A 20,171-nucleotide genomic window follows, 5' to 3' on the forward strand; every position below is an offset into this window, starting at 1 on the left:
CATGATGTGACCTGCTTGTAAAAAGCCTGGGCCAAATGAAGTGGTCGGTGGATGTAGCTCTTGTTACTGAGCGTGTAAGAAAGATGCGCCCTCCCCCATGTAGTGAAGGTTCCCAACCAGTACACGTCTTGTGATCCCCGCGTACGTAGATTAGCGCAGTTTTTCTTTTCTCGTGAAAATTTGTTGTCAGGATGCTTGGACTCACCTTCCTCTTCTTCTCACTTGTCCCTGTTCAAGATGAGGCTGTTGATTTGAGGTGTCACCTCCATTGGAACAGGGGTGTTTGCAGCTTTAGGTCCCAAGTGCCTCTTTGGCCGCGTGCCATAAGTCCTGGGGGCTTTGGTATGTGTTTTCTTCATTTCAAAGTATTTTCTAATTTCCCTTGTGATGCCTTGTCCGGTCCCTGGGCTATTGTTATGGACTGAACTGCGTCCCCCCAAAATTTGCATGTTGAAGCCCTAATCTCCTAGAACCTCAGAATGTCACTGTGACTGGAGTTAGTGGTTCTTAGGTTGAAATGAGGCCATTAGGATGAGGTCTAATCCAAGATGGCTGGTGCCCTCGAGGGAAGAGCGGATCAGCACACACAAGGAGAGAAGGCAGGGGCTGGGGGTGCGTGCACAGAGGGTGACCACGTGAGGGGCGGTAAGAGCACGGCCACCTGCAACCAAGGAGGCCGGCCGCAGTACAAGCCACCCCTGCTGGACCCTCCCTCTCGGCCTCCTGGTCAGAACCACTGTGAGAATCTGTGTCTGCTGTTTCAGCCCCTCACCCTGTGCCGTGGGATTTGGCATCGTCCCAGACTAATGCGGGTATTTGGGGACGCACGGCTCAATTTCCCTCTCTTTGCAGATTTCCCACATTTCCTTCTGTCATTGAGGTCTAATTTCACTCTCTTTTGGCCAGAGAACATACTTTGTATGATTTCAGCCCTTTTGTTTGTATCCCCTTAAGTTCACTGGGGGATGCTGTGTGGCCTGACACGTGGAGTACCCTGGAGAACGTTCTAGGTACGCTTGACGAGCACGTGTCTATTCTGTTCTTGGGGCTAATAGTCTACACATGTCATGAGACCTAGTCTTTGCACAGTGCTGTTCAAATCTGTGATTCCCTTACTGCGGTGCTGTCTGGTCGCTGTACCCATAATGAAAGCAGGCTGTGTTAGTCTGCTTAGAGCTGCCATAGCAAGGTCCCACAGAGGAGGTGGCTAAAACTACAGAAATGTACTGGGTCCCAGTCCTGGTGGCTAGAAGTCCAACCTCAACTTGCTGGAAAGTGCAGTTCCAGGTGAGGGAAGGCGTCTCGTCCTGGCTCGCAGACAGCTGGTTTTCTCTTGGTCCCTCACTTGGCTGCTTCCCTGCACAGGTTGGGGGGGGGGGAAGGGAGGGAGGGAGGGAGGGAGGGAGAGAGAGAGACAGAGAGAGAGAGAGAGAGGGATGGAGGGAGTGATAGAGGGGAAGGGAGGAAGGGAGAGAGAGAGGGGAAGGGGGATGGAAAGAGGGCAAGAGAAGAGGGGGAGGGAGGGAGAGAGTGAAAGGGAGAGAGGGAGGGAGGGAGAGAGAGAAAGGGAGGGGGGCGAGGGAGGGAAAGAGAGAGGGGGAGGAAGGTAGGGGGAGAGAGAGAGAGGGAGGGAGCGGGGAGAGGGGGCAGAAGGGGAGGGAGGAATGGAGAGAGAGAGAGATGGAGGGAGAGAGAGGGAGGGAGGTTGGGAGGGTGGAAGAGAGGCTGAGGGAGGGAGGGAGGCAGGGAGATCTTCGGTGTCTCTTCCTCTTTTCCAAAGGACACCGCTCTTGTCGGACTAGGGTCCCACCCTTGTGACCTCATTTAACCTTACTGACCTCCCCAAGGGTGCTATCTCCAAATACATGCAGCTTGGGATTAGCACTGCAGCAGGTGGACTTAAGGGTTGGGGTGGGAGCTGGGGGATCCATTTGAATCCATCACAGGGGGGACCGAAGTCTCCCACTTCTATTGTAGACCGGTTTCTTCCATCCCTTGTGTCCATTTTTGCATCGTTCATTTGGGGCACTGCTGTTGGGCTGCTCAAGAGACCCCCATGACGTGCACTAGCTGTTGCATTGTGACAGACGGGAGCGGCAGATGGGACCACCCCTCACCCGGGCAGACCCGGGGCTCCTCTGGCTGCTGGTGCTTGGATCATTCCTGGTACCTTGGGTCTACTTCCCCTCCTCCCCCAACCCACCTTTTTTTTTTCTTTTCTGTATTTTTGGCCACCCCACAAGGCTTGGGGGATCTTAGATCCCCGACTAGGGATTGAACCCGGGCCACCGCAGTGAAAGCATAGAGTCCTAACCCCTGGAACTCCAGGCAATTCCCGCTCCCCGCCCCCTCCTTAGCAGTGTTTGGGAGGGGATGTCGCCCTATCGCTGTGACAGCCACAGAGTCCTGGCCAGGTCCCCCGGCCCATCCCCCACACGTGGAGGCAGCAGCTGTGAGCTGGGGGTGTGCCCTGGCCTTCAGTGCTCTGTACACACCACTGGGCGTTGACCACAAGGACTCGCGGTATAAGCTCGACACCCCAGCGCCCAGAGGGTGGTGGAGCATGGCGCCCTTGAAGTGTTTAGCTCGAAAGGCAAGGAAAAGAGAAGCAGGAAAATGTCTCCAGACGCAGGACCCGCAGTGAAAAGCAAACCTCAATCCTGCTGTCCAGACACCAGAGAGCACCCCCAAACTGAACACCCGCAGGCCCCTGCCAGGGACCGTCACCTCCACACCTGTGCGTCTCAGGACAGTAAGGGCTCTTTTCAGACCTCTGACCGGGGAGGCCTGAGCTCTTCTCATCTGTCAAATCGAGACCCTGCTGGACACGATGACCCCGCAACTGTGAAGCCGCGGGTGCCAGGGCCTTCCTTGTGCTTGTCCAGCCCTTCAAGGGTCTTTCTAGTGAGTGGACACAGGGCGTCTGAGGGGCTTCTCCAGGTGTCTGCTAGGTGCCCGCACCGTGCCGGGGGTGGGCTGTCACCTGTCATCGTTTCCTGCTGAGGGGAATCAACTGCTCAGCCACGCCCAGGACGGAGGCGCCAAACACGTGTTGGGTGGAACATCGCTCTCAAGTCCCCGTGCTCTTTATTGCCCTGCAAGGTTCTGGCCGCGTCACCACCTCCGTGTGTCTGCAGGGTCTGCCTGGTCAGGGTCCTCTGTGGGCCTGCCTGGAGGGGCCGGGTATTCCAGGAAAGAGCGGGAGCCCACGCAGCGATGGCAGAAGTGGCTCAGCGGCCAACGGATCAAGGTCAGGGGGGCGGCAGGCCTGGCGGCCACCTCAGGCATCCAGGGTGCGCAAGAGGCAGCAGCGCGGCCCCCGGGAGCTGCGCGGGGTCGGGGGGGGGAAGGCTGAGGACTTGGCGGGGTGCGGCGGCCAGGCCTGGCACGGGCCAGGGAGGACTCATCTGGGCGGGAGGCCAGGCGCAGCAGAGCCAGGGGACCTCGGCTGGCTGGGCCACCTCTGCCAGGACAGGGACTAGAGGGACCAGAACCTGCATGCTGGGATGCGGCGCAGGGGGCTCGGCTGCTGTCCGAGGAGGGGCTGGAGCGACAGAGCCAGTCCTGGCCAGGGCGGAGGCATGGTCGACTTGCGGGTGGCTCGGGGTCCCCTGGATGTGCTCAGGATACGGTGGGAGGCCGTCCTGAGGCTCCGCGGCGCTGGGCGCCGGGAGGTGCCCCGGGGCTGCCGGCTCGCCGTCCACCGGCCCGGATGCTGGTTTAGTGCGCACTCTCGGCTTCATCCTCACCAGGAGGTGCGGGCAGTCTCTCTGAAACAGGGGACTGTGGTAGAAGTGTAACTGAGGTCGCAGTTGAGAGAGAAAAGGAAACCCCGAGTCACAGAAGAGTTGCTCGCAAGCAGCAGCCGCCTGGCTGGGCCCCTGGGCGCCCTCCCCCAGCCGACCCAAGGCCTCTTTGGAGAAAGCGGGACCCGGTCCCAGCAGGACGCTGTGCCCCAGCTTTTACATTCCCGAGACTCGCTCACTCACCATCACCTTTCGCCCTTGGAAAATGACTGAAAATGGCCCCGTAGTATGAGTACAAGGCCCACGAAAGGGGACTTGGCGTTTGCAGGTACGAGACTGCAACAAGGTTCGGTAGCTTTCTAAGGAAGTGTCCGAATCGCCCCCTGGCCAGCACCTCCAGGGGCCAGATCGGGGACGCTGACTGCTTCCCAGGAAGGGACCTGCGCCCCAACTCAAGTGATGCTCTGGAGCTATGGGAGTCAAGGGGGCACACAGACCTCCGCCCTCCCCCCGGCGGGCCACTGTCCCCGAGCAGGAGGACGGGAAGGGCCAGCGTTGCAGCAGTGTCCTCTTGTTCCTCGGTGTGACTGCGTGTCAGGCGCGAGCGGCACTGCCCACGTGTCAGGAGTACAGGATGACGCCTTGCCCGCGTGTGCTGTGAAATGATCACCACAGGGGGTCCAGTTCACACGCATCACCTCACACAGACACACCAAAGGGAAAAGGAGGAGGGAGAGAAGTGACGTCCCTGTGCTGAGAACGCTTCGGGTCCCCCCATAACAACGTCCCAACACAGCGCGCGGCACTGCCAGCTCCGGCCGTCACGCCGGTCCCCAAGTACCACCTTTAAAGGAAGCTCTCCTGACACGCCTGCCGCCGTCCCAGGCGGCCCCGGGGTTGGCACCCGCCCCCCACCCCCACCCCCGGGCCCAGCGGCTCAGACCCTGGAGAGGGCTCCTCCCCCGCCGTCCCCCGCCCTCCTTACCTCGCTCAGGACGTGGGCGGGCCGCTCCTTCGTGGACAGGTTGGTCACGCAGAGGGACGTGCGCATGTCCTGGTGCACTTTGCTGAATCCGTAGCAGTTAAGCTGGCGGATGAAGCTCTTCATACATTCTGTCTTGAACACCTTGTCTAGGCCGTCCCTGTCCAAAACCTCCTTTTGAAACAGCGGCCTGTTGATGCCTATGCAAGTCCCGTCTTCATTCCACCAAATGGACGCAAAGCGACTGCTGTGGACGATCGTCCACAGCTTCCTGGGAAAGGGGTGGAAGAGCAGGCTGCCTTCCCACACGGCCTCGCAGGCGGTGCGAGGCCCTTTCAAGAAAGGCTCTTCCGTCAAATCCTGGAAAGCGGCTTCTCCAGGCAGCAGCCTGAGGTCGGGGTGTCCCGCGGGCACGGGCTGGTCCAGGGCGAGGGACTGGGGGGTGCAGCTCCCTGAGCCGAGGGCCGGAGCCGCTGTGTCGGGAGGAAGAGGCGCCTCGCCGAAGCCGGGCGCCCTGCCCGCGGCGGGGCCCTTCTCGTCCGCAGCCATGCGGCGCGCGGCGTGTCCCTCCGCCACGTAAACGGGACAGTGCAGCGCGGCCGGCAGCACCCTGGGCTCACACTCCCGCTCAGCCCCTCACAGAAGTGCTCCGGTGGCTCGGGGGTGACATCACAGCCCAGCCAGGAAGTGACATCATAAAGGGCAGGCCCGTCAGCACGTCAGCCTCCTGCTTCACGCCCGTCATCGCAGGGGGCACGAAGACACTCGTGCACGGGTGCAGAGCCACAGGCCGAGCGCTCGTGCAAACCGGGCACGGCCTTCTGGTCCCGGAGCCCCCGGGCCAGGCAGACGTGCACGGACCCACGTGTGGCCCACGAGGTCAGAGGTCCTCCTGTGTGTCCCCTGGCCTTCCGGGCCGTGCACAGCACCCACGATTTCAAGCACGAGCATCGTCCGAGACGCGGCCCACGGTCAAGGGCGCTAAAACTTTACAATTCACCTGTGAACTGGAAGAAAAACCCTCACGATGTCTGGGTCTGCAAAGTGCCTACCTTACCCTCTCCCTGGAGAGGTGTCCCATGGGTGCTGAGCAGGAATCGGACTCTGGACCCCCGCCCTCGCCCGCAGCAGCCCTTTCCCTCCATTGCCCACAGCAGAGGCCAGACTCAGATGAAACGTTCAGGGAAATTTATTAAACAGAAACATTGACTGAAACCATTGAAAAGAGGGCATAACAACACACAGAGGAACTTCTAACGGCCACCGGAGCCCACGGGTCCCGCCCCCCCCCCGGGTCCTCAAAAAGGTGCCTCCGCTACACCCCACCCGGCGGCCCTCCGTCTCCCCACAGTCTCCCTTCCTGAGGGCCCCGCGGGTGGCCTCTCGCCAGGAAGATGGGCGCCGGCCATGCCCGCTCCCCGCAGGGCAGACCCTCCATTTCCGGCCCACATGCCCGGGGCCCGGCCCTGCCCTATGGCGGCCACGGGACAGTCCCACAGCAGGGCGCGCGCCACCGAGCCGGGGACGTGGAGTCCCGAGGAACAACGGGGTGGCCCAGCAGAACACAAGCCCTGGGGGGCCTCCCGCAGACCTCCTGCAGCCCCGGTCAAGGTCTTCCTTCCCAAGGTCCCAGGTGGGATCCCAGGTCCTGGGGTGGGTGCTGGCTGTGACCTCGTCCATCCCGTCCTTCCCGCCGGCTCCTGGGACTGGGCTCGGGGTCTCGACGCCGCGCAGGGCTTGGGGGAACTGCTCAGAGGAGAACACATGCACATTTCCACAACAACAGGCAGCGCTGGGCCTGAATCTATGCCCAGAAAGCACACGTCGAGCTCACGACACTGGCCCACAGAGACCAGAGCCTTGGCTGGCACGTGGCGCACCTCAGGGCTCTGCGGGGGGTCGATGGCTAGGGTGTGTGTGTTGGGGGGAGGGGAGCGGCAGCTGGGGGCTTCCTTGACACCTGGGTCCCTCTGGGGCCTACAGGGACACATTTGGGCTTGCCAGTACAGGGAGCAACCTGCCCCAGGGGATGACGAATAGGAGTCCCCTCTCAGGAGGGAGGCCCAGGCACCTTGAGTAGCCCCTAATATGGGGCCAGTAGGCTGCCGGGCCTGGCCTCCCCCTGCCTCCAAGCCTGGGGGCCCCGGGACCTGCTGAGCCTACTGGCCCGAGGTGGACCCCGGGGGGCTCATCTCTGCAGCCCCGTCTTCATTTCCCGGCTCTTCTGGGACGGGCTTGAGCCCCTCCTCGGGGCTCTCCTCGGCCTCCTGGCCTCCTGCCTGGGCGAGGCCCTCTGGCTCCCAGCCAGGACCTCCTGGGGCCACCGGGGAAGCACTGCCCATCCGGCCAGGCATGGGGACCCTGGGGGCATCTGAGGGTCCTGCCTGACCTAGGCCCGCAGGGGCGGCAGCACTTCCGTCTTCCTGAGTGGCCGCGGATGCCTTGCTGGTCTCCCCAGGGCCAGGGGCTGCCCTGGCGGCACCATGGTCTTCAGGGCCCGCCTCGCCAGCCTTGGCAGTGCCGGCAACTGCCCCACTGGCCTCCTCACGTGCCGGGTGGTCCTCGGCGCTCCCTTCCTTGGAACGGGCGGCCTGGGCGGTGGTATCTTCACCGGCCGGGGAGGCCTTGGTGCCATGTGCAGTGGTGCCTGCGGTGATGGCCTCATGGGCCGCGGCGGCCTGGGCGGCTGCTGCCAGCACTCCAACGTCCACACGGGCCTCTTCCTGCCCTGGGAAGTGCTCCCTGCTAGCCGGGTCGGCCTCCCGGGCCTCGGTCTTCTGGATGAGCCGCAGCATCCCCGCAAAGCCGGGAGGCCTCCTCATCAGCCGCATCGTCCTCAGCGTGTCCCGGAGCGTGTCGTTCAGCCGGGCCCGCATCAGCACCTGCCGGGCGCGCGCCTGGTCCGCCATGGCCGGGTGGATGGCCCTCTTCTCCAGGGCCGACTGCAGCAGGCCTTCCAGGCGCATCACGTACGCAGAGAGAGTCTCCTGGGGCCGCTGGGCACAGGTCACGAACTTCAGCCGAGCACTCCCCCGGGGGTCCTTGTTCCCAAACACCTGCACCAGCGCAGCCAGGCAGTCCTGGGCAGCCAGCTCGGGATCTTCCGCCAGGAGGCCGCGCAGGAGGTCCAGCGCGGGGCCGCGCAAGCTCTCCACCAGCCTCCTCCTCCTCTCCCTCTCAGACACGTGGCGCCACAGGTGCAGCATGTCGTTGGCCTGCTCCAGCCAGCTCTCAGAGGACTCTTCCCCGTGGCCCGGCTCTTCCATCCCAGAGAAGGTTCCCAGCTCCTGGTAGCCCATGCTGTCTAGCAGGGGCTGCAAGGCCTGCCTCCACTGCTGGGTCCCGGGCCCTGCCTCACCCATGGCGCCTGCCGCTGTCACAACTGCTTCCTCAGGCGCAGTCATTGCCTCGCCCGTGGGTCCTGCCATACTCAGAAGTCCTGCCACGCCTGCAACATTTCTGTAACCTGCAGCTCCTTCCTCATCTGACTCAGCTCCTGCTTCACCTTCATCTCCTGCTTCACCTGCAGCTCCTTCCTCACCTGCAGCTCCTGCCTCACCTGCAACTCCTGCCTCACCTGAGGTTCCGTCGTCACCTGCAGCTCCTTCCTCATCTGACACTCCTGTTTCACCTTCAGCTCCTGCTCGACCCTCAGATCTTTCCCCACCTGTAGCTCCTGCCTCACCTGAGGCTCCCTCCTCACCTGCAGCTCCTTCCTCACCTGCATCTCCTGCCTCACCTGCAGCTCCCTCGTCACCTGCAGCTCCTTCCTCACCTGCATCTCCTGCCTCACCTGCAGCTCCCTCCTCACCTGCATCTCCTGCCTCACCTGCAGCTCCCTCGTCACCTGCAGCTCCTTCCTCACCTGCATCTCCTGCCTCACCTGCAGCTCCCTCCTCACCTGCACCTCCCTCCTCACCTGCACCTCCCTCACCTTCAGCTCCCTCCTCACCTGCAGCTCCTGCCTCACCTTCAGCTCCCTCCTCACCTGCAGCTCCCTCCTCACCTGCACCTCCCTCCTCACCTTCAGCTCCCTCCACACCTAAGGCTTCCTCCTCACCTGTGTCTCCCTCCATACCTGCGACTCCCGCCTCCCCTGCAGCTTCCTCCTCCCCTGCAGTTCCTGAGTGACCTGCAGTTCCTGCCTCACCTGCCCTGCCAACCACTGCTTGTCTCTGGGGCTGCGCAGGGAAATTGGGTCTATCCTGTGAATCAGCATCAGGGGCCTGGGGCAGGCAGACCACAGTCCAGGGCCCTCCCTTGCCTGGTATTTGGCGGGGGAGCAAGCTTCGATTTAAACACTCAGCAAACTCGACCAGGGCAACACTCGACCCCAGCTCCTTTCTGTAGACCTTGCCCAGCACTCGGTACCTGCCCAGGGAACGCAGGGCAGCCTGCACAGCCTCCTGGAATTCCTGGTCTTTGCAGTCATCTGGGATTCCCAGGATGAGCAGAGATCGCTGAGCGTTCACGCCCATCGACCTGCACCAGTCCCGCAATACCGCCAGAGCCATCGCCATCTTCGAGGACCTGAGGGTGGGGGGAAGCGATCAAACAGGTGTGCACAGGCTGTTGAAGTGTGGGAACCGGCCTGTGGGTGCAAAGAGGAGAGAATCATGTTTGTGCCACACAGCCCACCCTAGTGCCCCTCACAGCAACAGCCTGGAGCACCTCCCTGCCCTGTTTGGTTTGTTTGACTTTAGGAAACTTTTTTTATAAATTACATTTATTTACAGGATAGAAGGCTAGGGACTTCCCTGGTGGCGCAGTGGTTAAGAATCCACCTGCCAGTGCAGGGGACGCAGGTTCGATCCCTGGCCCGGGAAGATCCCACAAGCCGCGGAGCAACTAACCCCATGCGCCGCCACCACTGACCCAGCGCTCTAGAGCCCACGAGCCACAACTACTGAGTCCACGTGACACGACTACTGAAGCCCACATGCCTGGAGCCCGTGCTCTGCAACAAGAGAAGCCACCGTAATGAGAGGCCTGCGCACCGCAACGAAGAGTAGCCCCCGCTCGCTGCACCTAGAGAAAGCCCGCGCGCAGCAACAAAGACCCAACGCAGCCAAAAGTAAGAATAAAATTTAAAAATAATAACAAAAGAGCACTTGTTGCGTACGACTCAAGAAACAATAATAAAATAAAATAAAATAATTAAAAAAAAAAAGACAGATAGAAGGCTCGTCACCTTTTCTACATTTCTGGCCTCGGTTTTAGGAAGCTGCCTTTTTCCCAAGGAATTTCTCAAGTCTTCCAATTTGTTAGCATAAACATTTCCATAATATCCCATAATATTCCCCTATATCCTCTTTTTTAATGTACATCTGATCCGTAACGTTGGCCCTCTTTCATTCCTCATATTGGTGAACAGCGTTCTTTCTATTTTTCTGTGATTCATCGTTCTAGGACTTTCTCGGTTTCCTTGCTCTTTTGAAAGAAGCGCATGGCTTTGTTCGTCGTGTCCATAATTTGCTTTCTATCACTGATTTCCTCTCTTAGCTCTCTTATTACTTCATTTTATGTTTCCTTTGCTCTTCTTCTTCTAGCATCTCTAAATGGACTGTTAGCTCACTGATTTTATGTCCTGACTCTTTTCTAACAGAAGCATTTAGAGGAATACAGTTTCCTCCTGTCGCTTTTTGCTGCCTCCCACTAATTTTGGTAAGTTGTGCTTTCTTAGTATTCACGTTGAGATATTTTCTAAGTCCCTCTGCGATTTTTTTCTTTGATCCATGGGTTTCCCAATATTTGAAGATATATTATCATTAGTACCATCAACTAAAATTCCCCCGTGACGAGAAAACTTATCATGTAAACTTGCAATACTGGTAAATTTATGGAGACTTTTTTACAACTCTGGTACGGCGTGTCCGGGTGAATGTGCAAAGCACCCTCGTAAAGAATCTGTGTACTCTGTGTGGAGGCCAGGGCCTTGCCCTGCCCACCCACCTCTGCAATTCCTGTGCCACCCGGACAGAGGCGACCTGAAGCTCTCGATGCCTCATGCAGCGGGCCAGAGCCCCTCCCTGGACCCCCACAAATCCATCTGCCATGGCCAACAACCTCCACGAGATCACAGCAGCCCCAGCGCCTCCCCCTCTCAGCATCACTTACGCCCCCCGTGGCCAGGCGGCTCCTCCCCGGCCCCTCGCACTACATCCCCTCCATACACCCTCCCCCACCCACCAGCTGGGGGCGCTCCGCTCTGGGCCCTGGAAGCCGGGCGCCCCGCCATGCGTACGGGCCAGACTGCCTCTCTCACCTCCCCACACCGGGGAGTCCTCCCCCGAGCACACTCAGCGCCGGGGGCTCTCGCTTCTCGTACCCCAGACGCACAGCCCACCCGTCTTACCCCGCCCACCCGGAAACCGGAGCCCCCTAACTGCCACGAGCGTCCTCCCCCCCACCCCACGCCCCGCCCCGGCGGGAGCTCCCCTAACGCCTACCGCACCCACGCCCGGGAGTCCTCCCCATCGACCCCCGCCTCAGCCAGGAGTAGCTCCCCCTTCCTCCCGCCACATGCAGCAGCCGTTAGCCCTCCCCTCCCGTCTCGGCCCCCGGGGTGGGGCCCGCCCGTGCCGTCCTCCCCACCCCCGCAGCCAGTCGTCCTCTCTTCTGGCCCCCAAAGCCGGCCCCACCCGACCGGCAGGAAGCCCTCCGCTCCGGCCCCCCCCCACGCTTAGCCATTAGCCCCACCCTCTGCACCCCGACTCCAGAACGCCCCCCACCAGCCACCCCGGAAGCCAGCGGTCCTCCCCTCTGACCCGCTCACTGGGGGACCCTTCCCTCAGCCCCCCTTCAGCCCGCTACCCTCCGCCGCCGCTCCCCCACTCCCAACCGAGCAGCCCGTAGCCCTCCCCCGACCTCCACTCCTTCCCAGGGCCCCCGGTACCTGCGGAGTCCAGCCCCCGGCAAAGCCCCCGCCTGTCTCCTGACTTGCTCTGACTCTGTGGATGGCTCCGGAGTCCCGCTCACGAGGGGCTGAAGAGCTCGTCTCAGCAGAGCAGCCGAAGAGCTCGTCTCAGCAGAGCAGCCAGGAACCGTGCAGCCGACTGTCCCAGGCACTCTGTGCGAACGCCACGTGCGTTTCCGGCTGCTCCCGGAAGCCCCAGGAAGATGAGGGAGAAAGTTCTAGCCGTCTCTTTACAGGGAAAGTGGTTGGATCAGAAGAGCACGTGAGGAGGCGCTTTGCTACGGAAGCACCAATAGCCACGCGCACTGAGGGCCTGAGGTCCCAAGGCTTGGTGCCTCCGGAAGCAAAAGACACGCCCATTGGCCTTCCACCAATAGGAAGGCCTCCCTGCAAGGCTGCGGAGTTGGGGGAGCAAACTTGGCGATGCAGAGCCCATTGTGGCAAGTACGTCCACTTGTCTTCACAGGTGGTTTTCTACTGTGATTGATAATGTCATAAACCTATTCTTATTTCTTTGGTTTGTTTTAATTTTTGAATTTTATTTTATGTATTTTTTTATACAGCAGGTTCTTATGAGTTACCCATTTTATACATATTAGTGTACATTTGTCAATCCCGATCTCCCAATTCATCACACCCCCCGCCCGCCCCCACCATTTTCTCCCCTTGGTGCCCATATGTTTGTGCTCTATGTCTGTGTCTCTATTTCTGCCCTGCAAACCGGTTCATCTGTACCATTTATCTAGGTTCCACATATGTGCATTAATACACGATATTTGTTTCTCTCTTTCTGACTTCCTTCACTCTGTATGACCGTCTCTAGATCCATCCACGCATCTACAAATGACCCAATTTCGTTCCTTTGTACAGCTGAGTAATAAATAATAGTCATAAAGCTCTTCTTCGTATGGACTGATTTCTTGTCTAGTTGTATCAACTAGCCATCTTCTCACAAGGCACGAGAGAATGAGTCAGCCGTCTGGGGCCTCTTTTATAAGGGAGGTAATCTCATTCATGAGGGCTCCCCCCTCATGGGCTAATCACTTCCCAGGGCCCCACCTCCAAATCCCATCCCTTTGGGGGTTAGAATTTAACAGGTGAATGAGGGGCAGGGGTTTACAAATATTCAGTCCATAGCAGTGTCTGTCCAACTATTGTTGCTCCTATGTTCCCTTTTTCCTGCTGAGATAATCAAGGTTTTCATTTACATTTTAACTTCTCTACTGCCTTTTTAGGCAATTATCAGTTTTTACTAAAACTTTACAATTCACCTATGAAATGGAAAAAAGCGCTCACCATCTCTGGGTCTGCACAGTGCCTACCCTACCCTCTCACTGGAGAGGTGTCCCATGGGTGCTGAGCAGGACTCCGACGCTTGACCCCCGCCCTCACCTGCAGCATCCCTTTCCCTCCATTGCCCACAGCAGAGGCCAGACTCAGCTGAAACTTTCAGAGAAATTTACTAAGAGAAACTTTGACTGAAACCATTGAACAGAGGGCATGATAACACAGAGAGGAACTTGTAACAGCCACCAGAGTCCGGGGGTCACGGCCCCCCCACCAGGGTCCCCAACAATGTGCCTCCACTACACCCCACCTGGCGGCCCTCCATCCCCCCAACTGCCTCCCTTCCTGAGGGCCCTGCGGGTGGTGTCTCGCCAGGAAGATGGGTGCCGGCAATGCCCGCTCCCCCAGGTCAGCCACTCCCCCTCTGGCCCACATGCCCGGGGCCTGGCCCTGCCCTATGGCTGGAACAGGAAAGTCCCACAGCAGGGCACCCACCACTGAGCGGACGACGGGGTGTCCCGAGGAACAACGTGGTGGCCTTCAGTTGTACTGCTAATTACTTTCACATTTCCAAGTAAATTCCTATTCCAATGCCATGTTATCTTGTTCACCATCACAAAATAATATGGGAATCTTACAATTTGTTTTACACAATTGCAAAACTCTTGTCATTGAACTGAACTAATGCAAATACATGTGTGATTAATGTCATTTGCAAACTTAGATACTGAAGCTTATTAAGCCTTCTTTGAAATGAGACAATATGTGAAAAATTCCCAAAGAAAACAGAGATGAAATTCCATGTCATCTTACACAACAGGAACCCAAAGATGCTACACACCATGTTCCCCCCACTCGCAGGGGCCCTCACTACTTGGAAACTCGACCGCTCTCTCTTCAAACTCAGAGTGAAGGACCAGCCTCACTTGCTACCAGTGAACTTGGGCCTGGAAGGAGCCTGGTTGCTGCTCTGGCTCAGGCTCCCTCTTCCTCGTCGCTCACACCCTCTGCACACAGGGATGGGAAGGACCTGGGATCCAAGCTACTGACCCTGAGCAGATGCTCCAGGACCTGCCACTTGCTGGTCTCCGCGTAGGCCCGGGCACCCCACAGGAACTCGCAGCGGGCAGGGTCGCTGTGGGGCACCTGCCGGTCCTCCAGGTAGCCCTCCTGCACCCACACTTCGGTGAGCAGCTCCCCGGGCTCCCCATAGATGCAGGGCTCCCTCCCGGCACACACCCCCATGTTGCCGAGCACTCCCCACACCTCCTCCTCAGGGGTGCGGTCACCGAACAGGGTGATCACGCCCAGGACCAGCACCAGGAGGCCGGCCTCGGGCGTGCTCTGCCCGTCGCTCAGCACCGCATCCCAGGTGAGGCCCAGGGTGGGGACCAGGACGTAGGTGCGCTCGCGGGGGTCCACCTCCTTCACGTCCAAGCCAAACACCAGCTGCATGCACTCGCAAGCGTGGCTGAAGACCAGGGGGAAGTGGTCCCGATGCTCCCGGAGGACCATACTCAGCATCTCCGTCTTGGAGGTCGGCTCCCTGGGGCGATACTTGAGCAGGAACGCCACCAGGTCAGCCATCAGCACAACAAGTGCCTCCTGGGGCAAGGACTCCGCATAGGTGGAGAAGGAGGGGGCTCCAGGGGAGGCGGAGGACCAGGGGGATGTGGCCTTCTCCCCCGCAGCCCCCAGCAGCGGCGCCTCCACCGGACCCTGGGTCGGGACTGGGGCCTGAAGGTCGGCCTCAGGCTGGCGGAGCTCACTCATCTCGACCGGGGGCCTGATCACTGGGGTCGGGCCGCCCACGGGAGTGTGGTGTGGGCAGGGGACCTCATACCTGGGGTAGAGAGGGGGTGTGAGCGGCCTCGGCGGAGAAAGGCACCCTGGGCAGCTCTGACAAAGGCCACTTACAGGTCGCCTCTTAAAGGCTGCCCTCGGGCCTCACAGGGGCGCTCCTCCTGGGCGGCCTGTCCCCTGCCAACCTGAAGAAGGAAGTGAGGGGGCTCCTCAGGGTGCAGCCAGCACGGCCCCAGGTTCTGGGGCTGTCAGGGGGGTGGGGTGACTTGCATGTTGTGGGGTGCCCTCTGTTCTGGGAGGGGGAGCCCCTGGGTACACACTCAGGGCACGCACCTCCCCTGGACTCCTGGCGCTGCCTGGGCCTCCTCTGCTCTGTGCCCTGACGACACGGTCTCAGACCTGGGCCTTCGCCTCCCGGTTCCTGGAGCCCCTGTAAGAGGAATGGAGGGCGCACCTCTTGTGTAGACTGTGGCACAGCTCTGGGCCTCGGTGCTGGTAGGAGAATTGGACCGGACTCCGTGAGGTCCCCCCAGTTCTGAGTTCTGGGGTGCGTGGTCCCCTCGGGGCTCGCTCGTCGTGCTCACTCTTCCCCTTAAGGGCCTGGACCCTCCCCTTTGCAGGCCGGAGGAGAAACTCAGAACAGGACCCCGAATCTGAACAGAAAGCAGAGAGGGGGTCCCACAGGTGGCCGCACCTGCCCAGGGCCTCCCGAGGGTCCTAGGATGGAGAGATGCTGGGTCCTCACCTCCTCCTCACGTCCTGCCTGGCCTCCCAGCACTAACCACAGGGGCAGGTTTCTGTTGAGGCCCCTGTTCCAGGGCTGGGGGTCTGCTCAGTCCTCCCTCGGGGTCCTGGGAGTCCACCCTCTGCGGACCTGAAGGCTCACCCCTCACACCAAACACCTGACCTCCTGAGGACCCCGACCCAGAGGTCAGGAAACATCTCATCTGCTGACCGCGCTCTGGCGCCTCCAACGCCCCCGCGGAAGGGCGAAGGATCCCTCCCTGTGTTGGGGTCTAACGTCCTCAGCCCTTCCTTCCTCGCGTGCAGGCTGGACTCTGGGCAGGACCTGGGATTGTCCCGTCTGCCAGTGTGAGTCCCTGCTCCTTATACCAGGTCTCCAGTCTCTGAGAGACCCTGACGTCAGGACAGGCCTACCGTGCTCATCCCACCCCGGGGCCTCCCACGGCCACCTGCAAGGGCGGTGATCTGGTGGGTCCCTTTTGTCCTCCCTCAGGGTCCCCTCAGTCCTGCCTAAGGGCCCTAACCTTAGTCCACCAAGGACGTGACATTTTACCCTCCGCGCTCATGAGACCCCGCCCCTTATCCCAGGTCCCCAGCTTCTCTGAGACCCGGAAGTCAGGAAGTGCTGACGTGTTCATCCCGCCCTATGACCTCACTGGGCCAACTCTGTTCTGGGGTCCACGTTTTCCTCAGTCCTCCCTCAAGGCCCTCACCTTGAGTCCACGCAGGACCTGGGGTCTAGCCATAGCACACCTGAGACCGGACGCTTATACCTGTTCCTAAGCCTCCCTGAGACCCGGATACGTGAGGACTCGCTGCCAAGTGCTCATTCCGCCCCAGGGCCGCCCAGGGCTGAAGGCAGGGAAGGGTATAAGGGTCAGGGTGTCACAGAGACTGCCGAGCGGGTATAAGGGGCGGGGTCTCATAGAGGCTACGGAAGGGTATAAGGAGCGGGGTCTCAGGCGGGCACAGGAGAGAATCCAGTTACTGCTTGGAGTCAAGGTGAACACCCTGAGGGAAGACTGAGGGGAGCCTGGACCCCAGAACAGAGTTGGCCCTGGGAGGCCATAGGGCGGGATGAGCACGTGCAGCACTTCCTGACATCCGGGTCTCAGAGAAGCTGCGGAGGGGGCACAGGGGGCAGGGTCTCAGATAGGCTGCGGAGGCGGTATAAGGCTTGGGGTGTCTGGTGGGCACGGGAGAGAATCCCAGGTCCTGCGTGGAGTCAAGGTGAGTGCCCTGAGGGAGGACTGAGGGGAGCCTGGACCCCAGAACCGAGTTGGTCCTGGGAGGCCATAGTGCGGGATGAGCTCATGCATTTCCTGACATCCGGGTCTCAGAGACACTGCGGAGGGGGAGCACTGGGCGTGGTCTCAGAGAGGCTGCGGTGGAGGTATAAGTGTCTGGGTGTCTGGTGAGCACGGGAGAGAATCCCAGGTCCTGCGTTGAGTCAAGGTGAGCACACTGAAGGAGGACTGAGGGGAGCCTGGATCCCAGAACAGAGTTGGTCCTAGGAGCCCACAGGGCGGGATGAGCACGTGAAGCACTTCCTGACATCCGGGTCTCAGAGACTCTGGGGAGGGGGAGCACGGGGAGGGGTCTCAGGGAGGCGATATAAAGGTCCGGGTGTCTCGTGGGCACGGGAGAGAATCCCAGGTCTTACGTTGAGTCAAGGTGAGTACCCTGAGGGGAGCCTGGACCCCAGAACACAGTTGGCCTTGGGAGTCCATAGGGCGTTATGAGCACGTGCAGCACTTCCTGACATCCGGGTCTCAGAGACGCTGCGGAGGGGGAGCATGGGGCGGGTTCTCAGCCTGGGGAGGTGGTATAAGGGTCGGGGTGTCTGGTTAGGACGGGAGAGAATCCCATGTCCTGCGTTGAATCAAGGTGAGCGCCCTGAAGGTGGACTGAGGGAAGCGTGGACCCCAGAACAAAGTTGACCCTGGGACGCCATAGGGCGGGATGAGCACACGCAGCAGTGCCTGACATCCGGGTCTCAGAGACGCTGGGGAGGGGAGCACGGGGCGGGATTTCAGAGAGACGAGGGAGGGGGTATAAGGGGCGGGGATGTCTGGTGGGCACTGGACAGAATCCCAGGTCCTGTGTGGAGTCAAGGTGAGGGCCCTGAGGGAGCACTGAGGGCAACCTGGATCCCAGAACAGAGTTGGCCCTGGGAGGCCGTAGGGAGGGATGAACAAATCAGCTCTTCCTGACATCCGGTTCTCAGAGAAGCTGGGGATCTGGGATGAGGGGCGGGGTCTAATGAGGGCAGAGGGTAAAATGTCACGTCCCTGGTGGACAAAGTTTAGGGCCCTTAGGCAGGACTAAGGGGACCCACCAGATCATCACCCTCGCAGGTGGCCGTGGGAGGCCCCGGGGCGGGATGAGCACAGTGGGCCTGTCCTGACTTCAGGGTCTCTGAGAGACTGGAGACCTGGTATAAGGAGCAGGGACTCACAGTGGTAGACGGGACAGTCCCAGGTCCTGCCCAGAGTGCAGCCTGCACGCGAGGAAGGAAGGACTGAGGACGTTAGACCCCAACACAGGGAGGGATCCTTTGCCCTTCCGCGGGGGCGTTGGAGGCGCCAGAGCACGGTCAGCAGATGAGATGTTTCCGAACCTTTGGGTCGGAGTCCTCAGGAGGTCAGGTGTTTGGTGTGAGGGGTGAGCCTTCAGGTCCGCAGAGGGTGGACTCCCAGGACCCCGAGGGAGGACTGAGCAGACCCCCAGCCCTGGAACAGGGGCCTCAACAGAAATCTGCCCCTGTGGTCAGCGCTGGGAGGCCAGGCAGGATGTGAGGAGGAGGTGAGGACCCAGCATCTCCCCATCCTAGGACCGTCGGGAGGCCCTGGGCAGGTGCGGCCACCTGTGGGGCCCCCTCACTGCTTTCTGTTCAGATTCGGGGTCCTGGTCTGAGTTTCCCCTCCGGCCTGCAAAGGGGAGGGTCCAGGCCCTTAAGGGGAACAGTGAGCACGACGAGCGAGCCCCGAGGGGACCACTCACCCCAGAGCTCAGAACTGGGGGGACCTCACGGAGTCCGGTCCAATTCTCCTACCAGCACCGAGGCCCGGAACTGTGCCACAGTCTACACAAGAGGTGCGCCCTCCATTCCTCTTACAGGGGCTCCAGGAACCGGGAGGCGAAGGCCCAGGTCTGAGGACCGTGTCGTCAGGGCACAGAGCAGAGGAGGCCCAGGCAGCGCCAGGAGTCCAGGGGAGGTGCGTGCCCTGAGTGTGTACCCAGGGGCTCCCCCTCCCAGAACTGAGGGGACCGCACTACACCCAAGTCACCCCACTGCCCTGTCAGCCCCAGAACCTGGGGCCGTGCTGGCTGCACCCTGAGGAACCCCCTCACTTCCTTCTTCAGGTTGGCAGGGGACAGGCTGCCCAATAGGAGCGCCCCTGTGAGGCCCGAGGGCAGCCCTTAAGAGGAGACCTGTAAGTGGCCTTCGTCAGGGCTGCCCAGGGGGCCTTTCTCCGCCGAGGCCGCTCACACCCCCTCTCTTCCTCAGGTATGAGGTCCACGCCTGTCACCCGTGCCCACACTCCCGTGGGCGGCTCGACCCCAGTGATCAGGTCCCCGGTCGAGATGAGTGAGCTCCGCCAGCCTGAGGCCGACCCTCAGGCCCCAGTCCCGGCCCAGGGTCCGGTGGAGGCGTCGCTGCTGGGGGCTGCGGGGGAGGAGGCCGCATCCCCCTCGTCCTCCGCCTCCCCTGGCGCCCCCTCCGTCTCCGCCTATGCCGAGCCCTTGCCCCAGGAGGCACTTGGTTCGCTGATGGTTGACCTGGTGGTGTTCCTGCTCCTCAAGTATCGTAGCGGGGAGCCGACCTCCGAGGTGGAGATGCTGAGTACGGTCCTCCCGGAGCATCGGGACCACTTCCCCGAGGTCTTCCGCCACGCTTGCGAGTGCCTGCAGGTGGTGTTTGGCTTGGATGTGAGGGAGGTGGGCCCCCGCGATCGCACCTACGTCCTGGTCCCCACCCTGGGCCTCACCTGGGATGCAGTGCTGAGGGCCGGGCAGCGCACGTGCGAGGACGGCCTCCTGGTGATGGTCCTGACCATGATCACCCTGTTCGGTGAGCGCGCCCCTGAGGAGGAGTTGCGGGGAGCGCTCAGCAAGCTGGGGTTGCGTGCCAGGAGGGAGCTGCTCACCGAAGTGTGGGTGCAGGCTGGCTACCTGAAGTACCAGCAGGTGCCCCACAGCGACCCTGCCCGCTACGAGTTCCTGTGGGGTCCCCGGGCCTACGCGGAGGCCAGCAAGTGGCAGGTCCTGGAGCATCTGCTCAGGGTCAATAGCATGGATCCCAGGTTCTTCCCATCCGTGTCTGCAGAGAGCGTGAGCGATGAGGAAGAGGGAGCCTCAGCCAGAGCAGCAGCCAGTCCCACGTCCAGCAGCTTCTCCCGTGGGGCAGGAAGGGGGGCTGATCCTTCACTCTGAGTTTGAAGAGGGAGCGGTCAGCCTTCTAAGCAGTGAGAGCCGGGCGAGTTGGGGGAAGCCGGTGTGCAGCATTTTGGGTTCCTGTTGTGTATGTTGACATGGACTTCCATGTCTGTTTTCTTTAGGAATTTTTCAAATGTTGGTTCTTTGAATAGAAGACTAAACAAGCTTCAGTGTCTAACTTTGTGTATGACGTTAATCCCACAGTTATTTGCGCTAATTCAGTTCAAGAACAAGAGTTTTGCTGTTTTGTAAG

At 60.6% G+C, this 20,171-nt stretch overlaps 4 protein-coding genes across 4 annotated transcripts; 1 reads left to right on the top strand and 3 right to left on the bottom strand.

Annotated features, from left to right (window-relative positions):
• Positions 1 to 3,251: 3,251 nt before the first annotated feature.
• LOC116747238 (heat shock transcription factor, X-linked-like) lies at positions 3,252 to 5,277 on the bottom strand. Its single transcript, XM_032619017.1, has 2 exons — positions 4,732 to 5,277; positions 3,252 to 3,770 (listed from the first exon to the last, which is right to left on the bottom strand). The coding sequence occupies exons 1-2, from the start codon at positions 5,275 to 5,277 to the stop codon at positions 3,252 to 3,254; spliced, it is 1,065 nt and encodes a 354-aa protein (XP_032474908.1).
• A 1,555-nt stretch (positions 5,278 to 6,832) lies between these two features.
• LOC116747663 (paraneoplastic antigen Ma6F-like) lies at positions 6,833 to 11,817 on the bottom strand. The gene is made up of 4 exons (XM_032620125.1): positions 11,624 to 11,817; positions 8,892 to 9,319; positions 8,396 to 8,747; positions 6,833 to 8,095 (listed from the first exon to the last, which is right to left on the bottom strand). The coding sequence occupies exons 2-4, from the start codon at positions 9,246 to 9,248 to the stop codon at positions 6,888 to 6,890; spliced, it is 1,917 nt and encodes a 638-aa protein (XP_032476016.1). The 5' UTR covers positions 9,249 to 9,319; positions 11,624 to 11,817; the 3' UTR covers positions 6,833 to 6,887.
• A 2,089-nt stretch (positions 11,818 to 13,906) lies between these two features.
• On the bottom strand, positions 13,907 to 14,704 carry LOC116747239 (melanoma-associated antigen 10-like). The gene has a single exon (XM_032619018.1). It carries the CDS (start codon positions 14,702 to 14,704, stop codon positions 13,907 to 13,909), a length of 798 nt encoding a protein of 265 aa, XP_032474909.1.
• A 4,362-nt stretch (positions 14,705 to 19,066) lies between these two features.
• LOC116747240 (melanoma-associated antigen 8-like) lies at positions 19,067 to 19,915 on the top strand. The gene has a single exon (XM_032619019.1). It carries the CDS (start codon positions 19,067 to 19,069, stop codon positions 19,913 to 19,915), a length of 849 nt encoding a protein of 282 aa, XP_032474910.1.
• Positions 19,916 to 20,171: the final 256 nt, after the last annotated feature.

This window comes from Phocoena sinus, chromosome X (genome assembly GCF_008692025.1).
Source record: "Phocoena sinus isolate mPhoSin1 chromosome X, mPhoSin1.pri, whole genome shotgun sequence".
Classification (NCBI taxonomy): Eukaryota; Metazoa; Chordata; class Mammalia; order Artiodactyla; family Phocoenidae; genus Phocoena; species Phocoena sinus.

Bases quoted from the DNA above. Each gene is read 5' to 3' on its own strand.
- LOC116747238 (XM_032619017.1), bottom strand. From the start codon at position 5,277: ATGGCTGCGGACGAGAAGGGCCCCGCCGCGGGCAGGGCGCCCGGCTTC. The intron at 3,771-4,731 runs GTAAGGAGGGCG...CCCCTGTTTCAG, and splicing joins CCGCCCACGTCCTGAGCGAG to AGAGACTGCCCGCACCTCCT.
- LOC116747240 (XM_032619019.1), top strand. From the start codon at position 19,067: ATGAGTGAGCTCCGCCAGCCTGAGGCCGACCCTCAGGCCCCAGTCCCG.
- LOC116747239 (XM_032619018.1), bottom strand. From the start codon at position 14,704: ATGAGTGAGCTCCGCCAGCCTGAGGCCGACCTTCAGGCCCCAGTCCCG.
- LOC116747663 (XM_032620125.1), bottom strand. From the start codon at position 9,248: ATGGCGATGGCTCTGGCGGTATTGCGGGACTGGTGCAGGTCGATGGGC. The intron at 8,748-8,891 runs GTTGGCAGGGCA...GCTGAAGGTGAG, and splicing joins AGCCCCAGAGACAAGCAGTG to GAGGGAGGTGCAGGTGAGGA. The intron at 8,096-8,395 runs GTGGGGAAAGAT...TGACAGCGGCAG, and splicing joins AGGTGAGGCAGGAGCTACAG to GCGCCATGGGTGAGGCAGGG.